This window comes from Anabrus simplex, chromosome 4 (genome assembly GCF_040414725.1).
Source record: "Anabrus simplex isolate iqAnaSimp1 chromosome 4, ASM4041472v1, whole genome shotgun sequence".
NCBI classification, from domain to species: Eukaryota; Metazoa; Arthropoda; class Insecta; order Orthoptera; family Tettigoniidae; genus Anabrus; species Anabrus simplex.
Genome location: NC_090268.1, coordinates 76,473,483 through 76,491,641, shown reverse-complemented (window position 1 = coordinate 76,491,641; position 18,159 = coordinate 76,473,483). Strand labels below are relative to the sequence as shown.

At 42.5% G+C, this 18,159-nt stretch overlaps 1 protein-coding gene across 1 annotated transcript in view; it reads right to left on the bottom strand.

Moving 5' to 3' along the window:
* LOC136872175 (A disintegrin and metalloproteinase with thrombospondin motifs adt-1-like) overlaps window positions 1–18,159 on the bottom strand; it is a 188,654-nt gene that overhangs the window by 82,256 nt on the left and 88,239 nt on the right. Inside the window, exons 9-10 of the mRNA XM_067146013.2 lie at window positions 11,337–11,478; window positions 264–392 (exon numbers count right to left, since the gene is read on the bottom strand). Of these exons, the coding sequence (XP_067002114.1) occupies window positions 264–392; window positions 11,337–11,478 (271 nt within the window). The remainder of the gene's footprint in view (window positions 1–263; window positions 393–11,336; window positions 11,479–18,159) is intronic.

Genomic DNA, 18,159 nt, shown 5'->3' with positions numbered 1-18,159 from the left:
TTATACAAGGAAACCAACACATCGATTTTAAGACAGGATTGAAACGAAATAGAACAGAAGAAGCTAAACAACAACAAAGCCAAAAAAATGCAAGAGATATGGGTAAGGAAGACGGCTGTCAAGAACGGACAAACAGTCCCAGCAATTTACACTGAAATCATTGAACTTTCATAGTCCATAATTGGTTAATCCAATAATAATAATAATAATAATAATAATAATAATAATAATAATAATAATAATAATAATAATAATAATCTTACCTGAGTTTACTCATGACGTCTTTACTGCAGGTCGACCAGAGCGTCTCTCCAGTTGTTCCTCTGGATGGTGACATGATAAAACCTTCCTTGGGACAGTTATTATTCATGCCGTCGTGGTGCATGCCTAGACTATAAAAATGAATGTAATTAGATCCTGTTGCATGGAATAGTATACTTTCTATTTAGAAAAGGACTATTATTAATGTTTCTGGCATTAATTGCGGAGAACAATTAGGGCAACGGCTTAGCTGATGGATTTTCACTCAGACGACCACGGTTCGAATCTGACTGGATTTCAAGTTGAAATATTTACCTGAAAAATCACGGGCATCCAATATTCAACCTCCGGGCAAATCTGAAATGATCCATGGAGGTTACAGCGATGTTAGAAATATATGTGATACGAAAGAAAATAAATAAACTTTTTTAGCCTATCCCAGATATTTCTGAGGTAGCTGGTAGAGCCGTGGAATGAGAGAGCGTGAGTTCATTCCATCAGATTAAAACCTTTGACCTCTCCTCTTCCAGTACTCTGCTAGTTTGCTCAGAGAACGAGCCTGCTGCTAGAACGGACACAGACTCAAATGAACGCGTCTGGACAGACTCGAACCAGACTCATTGCTGTTCAGTCCAAGTGGGCGATATTTAAACAGTGAGCTGTGTCTGTCAACCTAAACTCGAGACTCGATAACAGGCTCAGTACACCAGTCCACTCAGATGTTCAGGCACTCAGTGGGTGATCAAACTGCGATTGTTGCCTTGTTTCTGCTTCGTGTGAGTGCATTACGGGAGTTATATGCAGCGATGGGGCAAACAAAAAAGAAGAGATGTCGAGGAATATATGCCATTCGCCACCAGTGACAATCGCTCCCAGCTTAAAATGTGTAACAATCACTCCCAGTCCATTAGATGTTTACAGCTGCGCGTGACTCACTCCCCTGAGACAATGACCGCTGGATTAACCACGAGAAATTCCACAGGACTATCCCTTTCAGTCCAAAAATTGCACTTGCCTGCTAATCCCACTTCCTCTCAATTTCGCTCCGAGTGTCATAGTGTTCTGGTCATAATTATATAGTGCATTCTAGGTGTGCTTGATATGGAAGTTTCAACGGACAGTCGCGAGAAGCGCTAGCCTAACCTGAACACATCTGATGGTCTCGCAGTCAGTGAAACACTTTCCCCGTATGTAGCTGGCCTGCCGAATACTGCGGAACTTAAATAGTAAAGAGAGGTGGTGGGAAAACCAGTCAGGAATATTATTTAATGAGAACGGCCCCTTCTGAGGGCGATTGTTCATGGTAGGGATTTGTCACACATTTGAAGCTGGGAGCGATTGATACTAGTGACAACTGACAGGAAACTCTGCCGAAAAACCAATGCATGTGGCAACAACGAGTACGGCACTTGAACTTTCGAGTTCAAACTCGCTTTGCTTCTTGTGATCAGACAGTATGGGCAATTGGGTAGACTCATTAGTCCGGTGAAATGGAAAGTCTTTTCGAGTCTGTTTTTTTCAAACACTCATTGACCAGAATGCTGTAGCAGTAATCTTTGAACGAGTGTAGTCTTCGAACTATTGAACGAGACCCATCTTTTATAAATGAGTTTGAACGAGTCTACACGTCGTATCGCACAGTTCTAGTCGCTGGAACTACCCTGGTTCATTTTGAATATTTTGTGGTGTGGTGGTGATACTTGTGTGGGAAAGTTCAACTAGGCAAATATCGCATCTTAACTCCAATTAGAAGATAAACATGAAGGGGTCTCACCCTTCGCAGAATGAAGGCGTCGGCAAAAGAAAACTAATATTTTAGGGGCCGGAAGAGGATAAGAATTGACCAAGGGAGGTAGGATAGGAAAGGAAGCTGGCACAAGCTGGCTAGGGCCCGCGTAGTTGCCGAATCCATGCTCCCAAGTCGAGAGTGAAGGGTTATGACTTTAATCGCCTCTATAGTCCTAAGAAGCACGATATAACGTGGATGTATTCTACTTTCCCCTTCACAGAGGGAGTTTGGTTTTTTCCAGGGGTTTAAGACCGGATGCCCTTCTTGACGCTACGTGATTTCTCAGGTAAAATTTCCAGCCCGACATCAAACGGGATTCGACTCTAAGTCGTTGAGGAGAAAAGCCAACAGCTAAGCCACTGTGCTGATAATGCACACAAGAAATAAGAACACTTGTAAAGTTTGTGTGACGTATTATAGTCAATAGTTTCGGAAATGTGCCGGCCTATGAGCGTTTCAAAACATGAAAGTTTTACAGTAGAAATATTCATTTACTCAGTCAGTCATTCACTCACTTAATTCATAATGCCTATTGTAAGTTAAGGATAACTCTTTTCAGACTAGTGACAGAAATAAATACTTGTTGTACCACAAATTGATAGGGATAAGATACATGTTGCCCTAGATTATATAACAATTTTAACGTCTAGGACAATATAAAAAATAAAAATCTTGGAGAATACAATTTAAAGATCGGGTATAAACAGTGAGTAGGCGTAATCGTAATATTTAAGGTAGTAAATGATATATTAATTGTAAGAAAATCTTGCATGTATAAAAATAATTTGGATTGCAATAAATGATTACTCTCTCGCCAATTCCTGGCGATCTAGAACTAGGGGATGGGAGTATCCTATTCTACACAATACACAATCGAAATAATTTCTAGACAAATATGGCGACAGTATGTATGTATGTATGTATGTATGTATGTACGTATGTATGTATGTATGTTCAATCCTCAGCCCTAGGGCTGGTTGGATCCTCAACAGCTCCGCCATCAGCTGTCATAGATGGCCTAGGCATCACTGAAGAGGCGTACTAATATTATTGCAAATAAGATGGACCAATGAATCTAGCAAATAGAATTTGACCTCGGTATGACGTCATCAGGTGATGCACTAGTGCTGCCATCTTAACGCACTAAAATCGCTGTGCACCGTGGCTAACAATTAGTGTAACTCTTGATTCCGGGGAGTAGCACCTCGTGTGACATGTCGTTTGATTTTTATCAGTGATATCTACAAGTATACGGCAGAAATAATCAAATAATGAACATTTGAGAACATTATGATGTGAGGATACAGCAAATTGTCAGAATGCCGAAAAGTGCGAAGTCACCAAGACCGAGTGACGAACGGTTTATAGGGATAGTCTCATAGTCAAGGCGGCTGGGCGTCGTTAGGCTTGTTCCACGCTGAGCACATCTACTTCCCCAGTGGTGGAAATCTAAAAGTCAAACCAAATCCCAAGGTGCATCAGCTCCGAAGGGCCATGACCTACCAAGCGACTGCTGTTCAACCCGAAGGTCTGCAGATTACGAGGTGTCCTGTGGACGGCACGACGAATCCTCTCGGTCGTTATTCTTGACTTCCTAGCCTGGGCCGCCATCTCACCGTCAGATAGCTCCTCAATTGTAACTGCGTAGGCTGAGTGGACCTGACCTGATCGGGGATAGAAATGGGGGCCTCCGATAAGAGGCAGCTGCGCTACTCTTACAGTATTGTAATACTAACTGTACTGGGGGGTACAACTTCTCCGTCCCGTTGAACTGCGCGCCTTCTAGAAGGCCATCTGTGCTAGGAATCTTGAACTTATGTAACTCAAAATACTCGGACCTTTAACCATTAGATGTCTCTACAATCGGCCTATGTGCCCCCTCTGGCGGAATTAAGCACAATTGATTCTGAAGCGAATTTCAACATTTGGAAGGTGGCAAACCTTAAGTTTTTGTAGTTTTTTAATGTATCTATGTTGTCAACACTCCTACGGCTTCCTTCTTCCTTAAGTTATTAACCAATCAGGAATTTCATGTATATTTCCCTAGCGAATTAAAATTGGGGATGTGTACAGGCATTCTGCTTACCTCAAGGGAGTTATGGTGGAGATGCTATAAAAGCTGGGTGCTTTAGGGCCGTATCGTCATCTTCATCACTCCGGTCTGGCGTTTGTGCGCGGTGTAATAAGGAGGCAGGGGCTGCCTGCCGTCGTTCGGAAGGCCCAACTACTCAAGGTAATGGCAGAAATATTTTAACATGTCATAGCTCAGGCAGATAACTTGAGGTGAAGGTTTCAAACTTCTTTTCTTAATGTAAAGTTCTAAAGTCATTGTTTAAATGTAAATTTTCGGCAAGTCTGAGGACACTGTTCAAATCCCTGCTGGGAAACATGTAAATTAAGGGAAGAAAGAGTGTTCACCCTCTGATGATTTCCATTCAACTTGGTATGGGGTGACTAAACTTTTCTAAACCTCTAAATTCTTCACTTACCCTCGACATTACATTTTTTCGTTTAGACACCCCTCTGTAGTAGCCTATAGGCTTAGCCTCTGTAACTTTGGGCCATACGCCTATTTAAGATTTTAAGAGATTTTCTAAAACGAATGCAAGTTTTTCGCCTCCTAGCCTTTTGTTCCCCTGTGGGTGGGGGCGGTAGAATAACACCCACGGTATCCCCTGCCTGTCGTAAGAGGCGCCTAAAAGGGGCCCCAAGGGCTCTGAACTTTGGAGCGTGGGTTGGCGACCACGGGGCCCTCAGCTGAGTCCTGGCATTACTTCCACTTACTTGTGCCAGGCTCCTCACTTTAATCTATCCTATCCGACCTCTCTTGGTCAACTCTTGTTCTTTTCCGATCCCGACGCTATTAGGTTTGCGAGAGCTAGGGAGTCTTTCATTTCCACGCCCTTCGTGGCCCTTGCCTTCCTGTGGCCGATATCTTCATTTTTCGAAGTGTCGGATCCCTTCCAATTTTTTCCCTCTGATTAGTGTTAAATAGTGGATGGTTGCCTAGTTGTACTTCCTCTTAAAACAATAATCACCACCACCACCACTAGCCTTTTGTTCATGGCCGATCGCCTTAAAGCGTTTAAATTTGGCCATTTAGTATGGGTCATTGCCCCGGTTTAAAGTGCAATTATTGATAAACGAGTGTGAAACAGATTGTTGAGCAGAAGTGACTGCAAACACTGTTTTTGAAAGTTGTAAGACATAATTTCTTAAGAAGCTTGTGCCTCTTAGAGGATGTTCTACAGTCTCCTGGAATGTAACTGAGTGAAGCAAACATGCTCTTGTGAAAGTGTACCTGGTTAGAGCTATATTGCTCATCCCGTGTAAATTATTGTGTCGATAACATAATACATTGTACCTGATTTTTGGACTCAAAGTCTGCCGTTGTTATCAGAGCTGACGAGCTCATTGTTTTTCAGTTTAACTGTTATTTGTTGTTGCTTGTTCAGATTTTCTACCTACCAAATTTTAAAATCAAAAAAGAAAAGGAAAGAAATAAAATTTCAAACTTTAGTGCTTTAACTTATGATCTGGTCATTTCCATATCCATCCATTCACCCCGACACCTTCTTATACCTCTGCATTCCACGAAATCCCCAGACGACTAATAATAATAATAATAATAATAATAATAATAATAATAATAATAATAATAATAATAATAATAATAATAATAATAATAATAATACCGAGGGAGATGGCGAGGGTCGCGTAATTGTAAGCTTGTATTCAGGAGATAGTGGGTTCGAACCCTACTGTCGTCAGCCCAGAAGATGGCTTTCCGTGGTTTTCCAATTTCACACTTGGCAAATTCTGGTGATGCACCTTAATAAAGACCACGGTCGCTTCCCTCCCACTCCTAGCCCAATAATAATAAATAATAATAATAATAATAATAATAATAATAATAATAATAATAATTTCGGGCGAGTTGGCCGTGCGCGTAGAGGCGTGCGGCTGTGAGCTTGCATCTGGGAGATAGTAGGTTCGAATCCCACTATCGGCAGCCCTGAAGATGCTTTTCCGTGGTTTCCCATTTTCACACCAGGCAAATGCTGGGGCTGTACCTTAATTAAGGCCACGGCCGCTTCCTTCCAACTCCTAGGCCTTTCCTATCCCATCGTCGCCGTAAGACCTATCTGTGTCGGTGTGACGTAAAGCCCCTAGCACAAATAATAATAATAATAATAATAATAATAATAATAATAATAATAATAATGTAGCAGGTAGGGACCCTCTTCGGAGGCAGCCCTGCCCAGGGAGTGGCGCCCCTGCCTATGTGAGTCCCAGAGCACACTGACCCGGTGTGTATCATCTGGTAAGGGTCCCAGCTCAGGGTTACGAGTGAAGACCTCGACGGCAGTGAAGGCGGAGATGAAGATCGTTGGTACGGCGGAACTGGCGGATGAGGCACCCTCGCTTTTTGGGATAGTAATAAAAAGCCTGTTTAAAATCCAGTTGCGTCTGAGTGGTATCCACCGGCTTCCTGGTCCGCGTCTGTCACCTTGTAGGTGCGGCGGCAATACCAAGCTCCAGGAACTAACAATCCCTGGTTCTAAGCACCCAGCACTGCTGGATTCCCTATTACAAGCCAAACATGATTCGTGAGCGTACTAACAACATTACCCCAGGTGGTATCCAATCCACCCGTCGCATTGAGACGGCAACCAGGCTTTCGGATTCTGGGGAGCCTGGACAACCACAAAAACATGGGAGAGAGTCGGAGCTCTCTGGTAAACTATCCCACAAAACCCCCACGTACATTGGTACATTCAATATCAACACTTTGATACAACCAGGAAAATTACTAAATTTAGTCACAGAACTTGATCGGCAAAAAATTCTTATCCTTGCTCTGCAGGAAACTCGATTTACTGATGATGCCACCTTGGATTATGGAAATTAGGTACCGTACATTCAAAAGCAAAACAGACCAAAAGATTCTAAATAGGACCCCTTTATTTGGCATGAGCTTCGTAGTACATAAAAGTATACTGAACTCGATCCAAGAAGTTAATTCCATCAGCAATCGCCTATTGACCATGAGGATTCAGTGTGCCAATAAAAAAATATACATTAATAAATGCACACGCCCCTACAAATATAGACAACAAGAAGAATCCCCAAAACGTGGACAAATTTTGGAACAGACTTGAAAAAGTGATGTCGAAAATTCCAAAGGATGACGTCAAAATCCTCTTAGGCGATTTCAATGCACAAGTCGGCCGAGAAAAGGAACACAGGAAAACTGTCGGACTCTACCCGGCGCACAAATTTACGAACAAAAACGGCTCAAGGCTCATTGAACTATGTCAACAGTGCAACCTTAAAATCATGTCCACATCCCTCAGGAAGCATCCCAAGAAACAAAAAACCTGGAGGTCCCCCATTGAATCCATTGGAGAATTTCAGATTGATCATGTAGCTATCTCGTATCAGAAAGAGGTACATGATGTACAAGTGAGAAGAGGAGCAAACGTCGACTCTGATCACTATCTCACAAGAGTTAAAGTAAAATTTACTCCAAGAAAATATCACCCCAAGAAAATCCAACAACAGAAATTTGACATAAAACAGATTCCTGTTACGGATCTAAAAGAAGCATGGGAAAATCAACCAGCGAAAACATGGGAAGAATTCCACACTAAAATCATACAGAAGGCACGAGAAATGGTACCCTTAAAAAGGAATGCAAAACACCCCTGGTGGAACTCAACATGCAACCAAGCCCTAGAGATAAGAAAATCCGCGTTTCAGAAATACAACAGTAGAAAATCCCAGAAAACTCAACGAGAATTTTATGAGACCAGAAAACAAGTATCTAAAACCATCAGGCAAGAGAAAAGAAAGCACCTGAAAGAACAACTGGAGTCAATTGAAGAAAACTTTAGAAACCACAACACAAGGGATTTCTACAGAACATTCACAGAAAAAATCCGAGGTTCCACAGAACTTATGTTTCAGGAAACAAGACAAAAAATTGGCGCTTACTAATGAAGAAAACTGCCAAAAACTTGCACGGTATTTCTCAGAACTTCTTAACTGCCCCGAACCCACTGAAAGATTTCTTGAAGAAGCATCCAGTTTCACTCACCCAGAATCACCTCCACCAAAGCCGGAAGAAATTCAGAGCCACATTAAACGACTAAAGAACAACAGAACCTCAGGAAGAGACGGGATTGTTGCAGAATTCCTTAAGAATCTTGGTCCAAATTCACTCAAGGAACTTACAGAAATCATACAGAAAATCTGGAAAAATGAAAAACTCCCAGAAGACTAGAAATGTGCCTTGATTCACCCACTTCACAAAAAAAGGAGACAAAACTGATGTGAACAACTATAGGGGAATCTCCCTCCTTGAAGTCGGCTACAAAATTTTCTCTGCATGCCTGTTGAAAAGAATACAAGAACAACTAGAGCATAAAATTGGTGAATATCAAGCTGGGTTCCGCCCTCACAGATCATGCACTGAACAGATCTTCAACCTCAAAACCGCTCTAAAATTCAGGGCCCTCAGAAACCTTCCAATCATCTGTACCTTCGTAGATTTCAAGAAGGCTTATGATTCAGTTGATCGTCAATCTCTGTTCAGCATCCTGAAAGAACAGGGTCTAGACTCCAAAACGCTAAACTTGACCTAACAGACCCTCACTGACACGAAGTCAAGAGTGAAATTCATGGGAGAAATCTCAGACGAATTCATGATAAAAGCTGGTGTCCGGCAAGGAGATGGACTATCACCCCTCCTCTTCAACCTCGTACTAGATAAGGTGATGAGGGAATGGGAAAACGAACTGAAAGCACAAAATAGCTGGAACCCAGTAAACATCGGGACACGAAAAAACAAGCTTGAAATTCCATGCTTAGCCTTCGCGGATGACCTTGCCCTTTTGTCCAGCGATGAAGTCACAGCAATAAAGCAAGTTGAAATTCTCCAAGAATGTGCCAGAAAGGTCGGACTTCATATCTCCTTCCAGAAAACTGAATTTTTCTGTGCAAAACTAGACATCCATAGTCTCAATACAATATACGGACAAATCAACAGAGTCCCTCACTTCAAATACCTGGGCGAAATCCTCGAACCAACCGGACAAGAGAAAATAGCCCAAAACAACCGTGTCCAAAAACTCAGAAGAGCTTATGGGAGAACAAGAGAAATCTACAACAAAAAATGTATGTCTCTCCACGTTAAGATTAAACATTACAATACTGTAATCAAACCTGAGGCTTTATTTGCAGGGGAAACTCTAACGCTTCATAGAAAGGGCGAACTGGAAAATATCCTAAAAGAAGAGCGAAAAATCATGAGGAAAATTTTAGGACCAAGACACACGGGAGAAGGGTACCGCCTCCAAACCCGGAAATCCACAGAAAAAATTATCTAATATTGCGGCAGACCTCAGGAAAAGAAGGCCGAAATTTTATGGACATGTTAAGAGGCTTCCAGAAAATAGACTAACCCACCAAATTCTTGAAAGAGTTGACAAACTGAAGAATTTTCCTTGGATACAACAAACAAAAGCGGACATGAAGAACGCACAAATTCTCTGTGAAGACATTTTGAATCGAAATATATATAGAAAGAAAATTGACAATTGGGAAGTTACTCCAGAGAATGAAGTACCAAAAAGAGCAGGTACCAAGTGGACGGAAGAAAGGAAAAGGATGTTTAGTCAACAGATGAAAGCATCCTGGATCCTCCGCAAACGAAATCATAAATAAAGCTTCGTGTGTTCCGAAAGGGACCATTCACGCATAATAATAATAATAATAATAATAATAATAATAATAATAATAATAATAATAATAATAATAATAATACCTCACTGTGCAAGAATTTTATTTGTCGGTATCTAGGTTGTCTTAAGGCGGATTAAACCAGATCTCCCTTAGGCGATGTATGGCTGAATTTAATTTTGTCGGATAAACACCAAATATGTCACCAGAGATCTTTCAATTGTCGATATCGGACGACATGGAGAGTCGAATGGATTTTTTTTTCCACTCTTCAAAAATCGGAGTACCCCTCCTCGGTCTGAAGTCGCGAAATGGCTGCTAGTGGTGATTGCCAAATGAGGGTTTATATATTTTCAATAATATAATATTAATATAGCATTTTCTCAATTGATATAAACGTAAAAGCAGACCATAAGTATAAAATAAACGCTTACCTTAGCAAACAAACAAAAATAAAATAAAAATGGAAATCGCTGGTGTTGCTGCTAAACGTTTGTGGCAAAAATAGATTTGAGGCTTGAATGCTGTGCAAAATGATCGACCTATACAAGATCGGTCCGGAGAAATTTTCAGAAGAGGCCTTCAAGATTCTTTTTCCGCATGGGTTACATGAAATGTTAGTTTCCTTGCGGAACCCTAACACTGCTTTCTGCCATTATAAAACACGCCTTTTAGGTTATTACAATGTTACGTACAGCCTATTTGCAGTAACACCGGGTTTCAAGAGTAGACAGATAAGGAAAACAACCTTGCAACTACTAACGAGAAACATTATCTTAAAAATACATTGACCAATCCTCTCCTATCTTCTAGCCGGGCTGAGGGTGGCTCAGGCGGTCGAGGTGCTGGCCTTCTGACCCCAACTCGGCAGGTTCAATCCTGGCCCAGTCCGGAGGTATTTGAAGGTGTTCAAATACGTCAGCATCGTGTCGATAGATTTACTGTCACGTAACAGAAATCCTTTGGGACTAAATTTCGGCACCTCGGCGTCTATTAAAACCATAGTTACTGGTACGTAAAGCCAATAACAATATTATTATTCTCCTATCCTATTTTAAGTGTTGATGCAACTGAGACGAACCCTATTTTTGTTCCTCTGGTGAGAAAAAAAGGATAGTGTGAGTGACAGAAATGGAAAGTATATGAGCCATAATTTTTTGTGGCGAGTTCTCCATTATTTAAACATTTAGTCCCTATACCTCTCAACACTTGTACCCGGCCTAAGTCTGTTTTAGAAGCTTTTCCTGGTTCGCTCGGCATCATGAACCACTCGCCTGGGCTGGCTATATTTCTCTTATGCTTTAAGCGAAGAAAGACGTATAACCAGTAGCATCTTTCCTGATTTTACTCACAGGAAAATATTATGAGGAAAATAAGTTACCTATTTTTAACAGGGGATTCAGTGAACCACTGAAGCTAATGAGAAGTCGCACAAGGATTTCAATTAAAAATAGACTGAACACTGCCTGGCGGAACATCCTGCTTGAAGAGGCTAATGTATTCACTAAGGGATCCTTTTAATTGTGGCTGTGGGAAAACTCACTTGTGTCCTATCTCGTGGGCCAGCACATACACGGATGTGAAGCCTGCGGACGGGTACGGCTTCCCGAATACGTTAGTAGTCCCCAGCTCCGCGATGACGCAATTATATGGCTCCATGCATACTCCTCCAACTGTCGCTAGACCTGTGAACACACATCAGAACAGCGTTAGGAAAGGTCATGATTAGGATTGATGATTTTCAGCGCTATAAAATAAGAAATTTTGAATTTTGCTTTGTACTTTTAGCATTTTGTAATTGTTTATAGGTTTGTAATTTAGGGATTTTCAGCCTTTTGAAGAAAAGCATATAATTTGAGATAGGCTAATTCTGATGAATAAGTAATGTATTATGATAATATTTATTTGAAATTAAAATCGCATTTATTGTTTTATTAATTTTTTTATTCATTATTAATACAACTTCCCCCATGAGGAGGCTGCCAAAAGGACAAAGTATATCAACTACACAGTATTTTGTCTTCTACGTTTGCTAGTATGCCATACAGAAACACCCATCACAAGGCTCAGGAATAAGTTTGGAACGAATTTGGAATGTGGCATGATGTATGGTTCTTCTAATGTTATATAGATGGTCGCGGAGTATGGTTCCTGAATCTCGTATTGCGGCGATAGCGATGTCGTGAAGTCGAGTCCGGTTGAGACCGAGAGAATCCCATACCTGTACAAGAAATTTACAGATTGTGCCTCGAGCTCCAATCATACATAGAGTTGATAGTAAAATAAAAAGTACATAAAGCATACAAATGTACATCTATTTTAAATTGGTATAGGCTAAAGCATAACATAGAAAAGGACGAATTTATTTATTTTTTGCTTAGTTGCTTTACGTCGCACCGACACAGATAGGTCTTATGGCGACGATGGGACAGGGAAGGGCTAGGAGTGGGAAGGAAGCGGCCGTGGCCTTAATTAAGGTACAGCCCCAGCATTTGCCTGGTGTGAAAATGGGAAACCACGGAAAACCATCTTCAGGTCTGCCGACAGTGGGGTTCGAACCTACTATCTCCCGAATACTGGACGAATTTATATTGATGTATAATAATAATAATCCTTTGATGACAGGATCTAGTGTTTACAGTGCATTATTTCTTCTGGTATAGGCTAGAGCAATTTTGTTACTTTCATAGATCTGTCTCTGTCTTATCCTTGGCTGTGACAATATGAAAGTGACTGAGGTATGAGCGATGCTAGTAATGCCAATCCTTATGCAGCCAGTCCCTGCTATGAATGGTGTGAAAATATTGCTCATAGGGTCGGTTGGTGCAAGCATTTCAGTGGGCTTGGCAGACTGATATGTGATAGCAACTCTGGCTCGTTGAGGAAAGCAACGGGAAACTACCTCACTCCTCATTTCGCTAGTACGCCTCTTCAGTGATGCCTAGGCCATCTATGACAGCTGATGGCAGAGCTGTTGAGGATCCCACCAGCGGCATCGCTGGCGGACTGACATAATAATAATAATAATAATAATAATAATAATAATAATAATAATAATAATAATTTAAGTACCTGGATGAGATCCTCATGAAAAATGGACTGGACAAGGAAGCACTTAGGGAACGAATGCGCACACTTAAAATAGCCTACCCTATCGGCAGCCCTGAAAATGGTTTTCCGTGGTTTCCCATTTTTCACACCAGGCAAATGCTGGGGCTGTACCTTAATTAAGGCCACGGCCGCTTCCTTCCAACTCCTAGGCCTTTCCTATCCTATCGTCGCCATAAGACCTATCTGTGTCGGCGCGACGTAAAGCCCCTAGCAAAAAAAAATAAAAATAAAATAGCCTACCAAATGTGACACACATCTACAACAAATATGTCTTTAAAGTATGAAGGCTTTCACGGCCGGTGTCAATATAATAAAAATCTTCCGGGCTATTATGCCGTGGTCCACTCCTCTCGCTTCTCCCAGACGTTTCGACTACTGCTGCGGTAGTCATCTTCTGTGGCGTCGTGTAGATACGCTCTCCTGTATCCCGCTGGGAGAAGCGAGAGGAGTGGACCACGGCATAACAGCCCGGAAGATCTTTATTACATAAATATGTCTTTCCTAGAATACTAAGATACGTCACTATGAAACGGTTCTGAAGCCAGTAGTTATGTATGCATCCGAAACGCTATACCTAAATGCCAATAAAAGACTCCTCGAAGAACTAGAGAAAAAGGAGCGCAGAATAATTAGGGGAATCATGGGACCCAACTACAGGAATGGTATCCACCAAAAAAGATCCAATAAGGAAGTCTATAACAAAATAGAGAAAATTACAGACACGTTCCGCAAAAGACGGGCACGAGTTTACGGTCACCTAAAACATGCAGATCAACCAGATATTTCACCTATTTGATTCAAAACCTAAAACCACGATGCCTTGGTTTAGAAATACCAAAGAAGACCTTCAAGTGCTACTTATCAAACCGGAAGACGTTTTTGACAGAAGCCTTTTCTGAAATAAGATAGTGACGAACGGGCTAAACCGAAACGAACAACCGAAACGAAGACACGGCATCCCTTGGACAGAGGAACGCAAACAAACTCACTCAGAAAGAACGAGGGAATTCTCGGCTCAAATGCAACAAGAAAATGTGGTCCCCGATGGCCCTAGTGAATAAATAATAATAATAATAATAATAATATACAAAATGAACTTAAAGCTATGTTCAAAATCAATGACCCCGATGAAGGGAATCATAGGAATTACCTGAACGTATTTTTCAGATCTTGATTGTTAGTAGGACCCTAAATAGATTGGCGAGCTAGTTAGGCAAGTGCTACACGACATTCCAAGGGTGCACAAACTCCTCGATTTAATTTTACAGCAGAAAACTGCAAGAAGCACTTGCTCAAGTTCTGGGTTCTTGCCCCTTCGGTGAAATACTGAGAATTCCCGTCACCATAAGATCATAGAAGAAGAATTCCGCGGTAAAAACTTCCGTGTACATGAAGAAGTCCACGGTTTTTCTATGACAGGCAGTACAAGACGTACTGACATAATTGCCTTCAAAGACAATTGTAAGAAAGGCTTCTTTATCGATCCGACCATCCGATTCGAACACCATTTGGGCCAGCCTATTGAAGTCCACCTTGAGAAGCTGAACATTTACACGCCCACCGCACCGTTCTACAAAAATAAGTACCAGTTGAATGGAGTAGCGGTTATCGGACTAATGGTTGGTGTTCGTAGCACATTACCTGCCTTGTTCATGGAATTCTGGAAAAAGTTCGAGCTGTCTATGGATAGCATTAAATAAATTTCGCGTGGCTATTTCTAGCCGGGTGCAGCCCTTGTAAGGCAGACCCTCCGATGAAGGTGGGCGGCATCTGCCATTTGTAGGTAACTCCATGTTATTGTGGTGGAGGATAGTGTTATGTGTGGTGTGAGAGTTGCAAGGATGTTGGGGACAGCACAAACACCCAGCCCCCGAGCTACTGGAATTAACCAATTAAGGTTAAAATCCCCGACCCGGCCTGGAATCGAACCCGGGACCCTCTGAACCGGAGGCCAGTACGCTGACCATTCAGCCAACGAGTCGGACATGAATAGCATTGAAAGCATAGTTATCACCACCATAATTATGTGGATCTGTTCACATTCTGAGATCTCATTTGTTCGGACCTCCACAATTTAAAAACTATATTACCGCTATATTTCTATAAGATAAAATCTAAGTATCCTGATACGCTATGATGATGATGTTTGTTGTTCAAATGGGCCTACCATCTAGGTCATCGGCCCCTAATGGCACGTGATGATGCGCACTGATATGATTAGGTTAAAAAACTCCAAAATCTATCTACTGACTAGAATTCAAAAAGACAACGATGAAAATGATTAGGGTATGAACTTAAAACAATCAGTGGATCCGGCCTGCAATGTCCCATCATCCCATAAAATAACTTAGAACAATGGTAGGCTATAAACGGAACAAGAGACTGCTTCCAAAGCAAAATCATATATCGATGATACTTGTTGTCCAAAGGGGTCCAAAATCCATGTCATCGGCCCCTTATAACGGTACTAATCATTAATAAAGTAGACCCATGGTATTCCTCACGTGATGGTACTAATCACAGGTAATTTCATGGTTCCGAAACCATCATCCCTTGGTCGCCGCTTTTAGTCACCTCTTACGACAGGCAGGGGGTACCGTGGGTGTATTCTTAATCTGCTGTTTATCATGGATTACATAATGCAGGGCAGCACACGGTATAGTATAAATTCCTCTCAAGAACCCTTGAAATCGGTGTCGCCCCTTTTTGTCACCTCTTACGAAGGCAGGGAATATCGTTGGTGCGTCCTTCGTCTGCGTTCCTAACCCACAGGGAGTCTGATTACTTTGTCCATTATGGCAATCCCTAACTGCGGGAAATCGTTGATTCGTTCACTAAATACATCCGTAAACACATGAAGTTTTATTTGAAGGAATCGTCAATACCGGTATTCGCATTTTGAGTGAATTTCGCATTTTATCTGTATTCAAAATACATTAAAAGGTTGTCTACATGACGTGAAAAATTACAATACAAAAGTATGATAACTTACAACCAGTATACAGTGAAACCTCTATGAAAATCGAAATACCATGCTATTTGGTCTGCTGGATCGTACTTCTGCATTATTTGATAAAACAGAATTTATGTTGCACTTAAGATTATTCTTAAATTTCGTAACTAGTTTTTGTGTATTGGCACGGCTTAACAAACACGGATGCTCATATAGCAAAGCTTCTAATATAAAATTTAAATGGGATAGATCGAACTCTTCAATTTTCTTAAATCAGACTTGAGGGTGTCATTTGACCCAACAAATAGATAGACCCACATCTAGATTCCATTTGAATTCATCCGAAAACATACCGTACTCTCTTCAAATGAATTGTCATCCGTGTTGGTTTTTGACCCGGGTTTTAATTTCATTTTAGTCCTTTGCCGAATGGTCAATGTAGTGGCCTTCGATTCAGAGGGCTCCGGCTTCAATTCTCGACCAGGCCGAATATTTTAACCCTCTCCAGGCCTCTGATTTCAATTTGAATCGCTTTCATGCTTTCTGTGAATTTCCTAAGTAACTCTTTTATAATCCATTTGGAATCACTGTTCCATTTTCCTTATTTTTCCTAAACTTGTATACACTGACTGACAGAGCAAATGCAACACCAAGAAGGAGTGGTTCGAAAGGGATGAAAGTTGGGGAAAAAACAGAGACGGCACGGACGAATAATTGATGTTTATTTCAAACCGATATGCAGGTTACACAGTGCGCACGGCATCGACTCAGTAGGATGTAGGACCACCGCGAGCGGCGATGCACGCAGAAACACGTCGAGGTACAGAGTCAATAAGAGTGCGGATGGTGTCCTGAGGGATGGTTCTCCATTCTCTGTCAACCATTTGCCACAGTTGGTCGTCCGTACGAGGCTGGGGCAGAGTTTGCAAACGGCGTCCAATGAGATCATACACGTGTTCGATTGGTGAGAGATCCGGAGAGTACGCTGGCCACCGAAGCATCTGTACGCCTCGTAGAGCCTGTTGGGAGATGCGAGCAGTGTGTGGGCGGGCATTATCCTGCTGAAACAGAGCATTGGGCAGCCCTTGAAGGTACGGGAGTGCCACCGGCCGCAGCACATGCTGCACGTAGCGGTGGGCATTTAACGTGCCTTGAATACGCACTAGAGGTGACGTGGAATCATACGCAATAGCGCCCCAAACCATGATGCCGCGTTGTCTAGCGGTAGGGCGCTCCACAGTTACTGCCGGATTTGACCTTTCTTCACGCCGACGCCACACTCGTCTGCGGTGACTATCACTGACAGAACAGAAGCGTGACTCATCGGAGAACACGACGTTCCGCCATTCCCTCATCCAAGTCGCTCTAGCCCGGCACCATGCCAGGCGTGCACGTCTATGCTGTGGAGTCAATGGTAGTCTTCTGAGCGGACGCCGGGAGTGCAGGCCTCCTTCAACCAATCGACGGGAAATTGTTCTGGTCGATATTGGAACAGCCAGGGTGTCTTGCACATGCTGAAGAATGGCGGTTGACGTGGCGTGCGGGGCTGCCACCGCTTGGCGGCGGATGCGCCGATCCTCGCGTGCTGACGTCACTCGGCCTGCGCCTGGACCCCTCGCACGTGCCACATGTCCCTGCGCCAACCATCTTCGCCACAGGCGCTGCACCGTGGACACATCCCTATGGGTATCGGCTGCGATTTGACGAAGCGACCAACCTGCCCTTCTCAGCCCGATCACCATACCCCTCGTAAAGTCGTCTGTCTGCTGGAAATGCCTCCGTTGACGGCGGCCTGGCATTCGTAGCTATACACGTGTCCTGTGGCACACGACAACACGTTCTACAATGACTGTCGGATGAGAAATCACGGTACGAAGTGGGCCATTCGCCAACGCCGTGTCCCATTTATCGTTCGCTACGTGCGCAGCACAGCGGCGCATTTCACATCATGAGCATACCTCAGTGACGTCAGTCTACCCTGCAATTGGCATAAAGTTCTGACCACTCCTTCTTGGTGCTGCATTTGCTCTGTCAGTCAGTGTAAATTTGGCACAGAAACTTTATTCGTAACTATCTGAAGATGAGCAGCGGTCGCATGGTAGGTCAAGGCCCTTCAGGGCTGTAGTGCCATGGGGTTAGTTTTTTGGTTAGAAGGTGATTTTCAAGAATTTCCTCTTTAATGTGTCAAATAAATTTGGGCTGGAGAGGGTTTTAACAACGTGTGGTTAATTCCTCTGGTTCGGGGACTGGGGTTTTTGTCTTAATTCTTCTTAACGTAATTCTCTTCATCTACATAAAACAT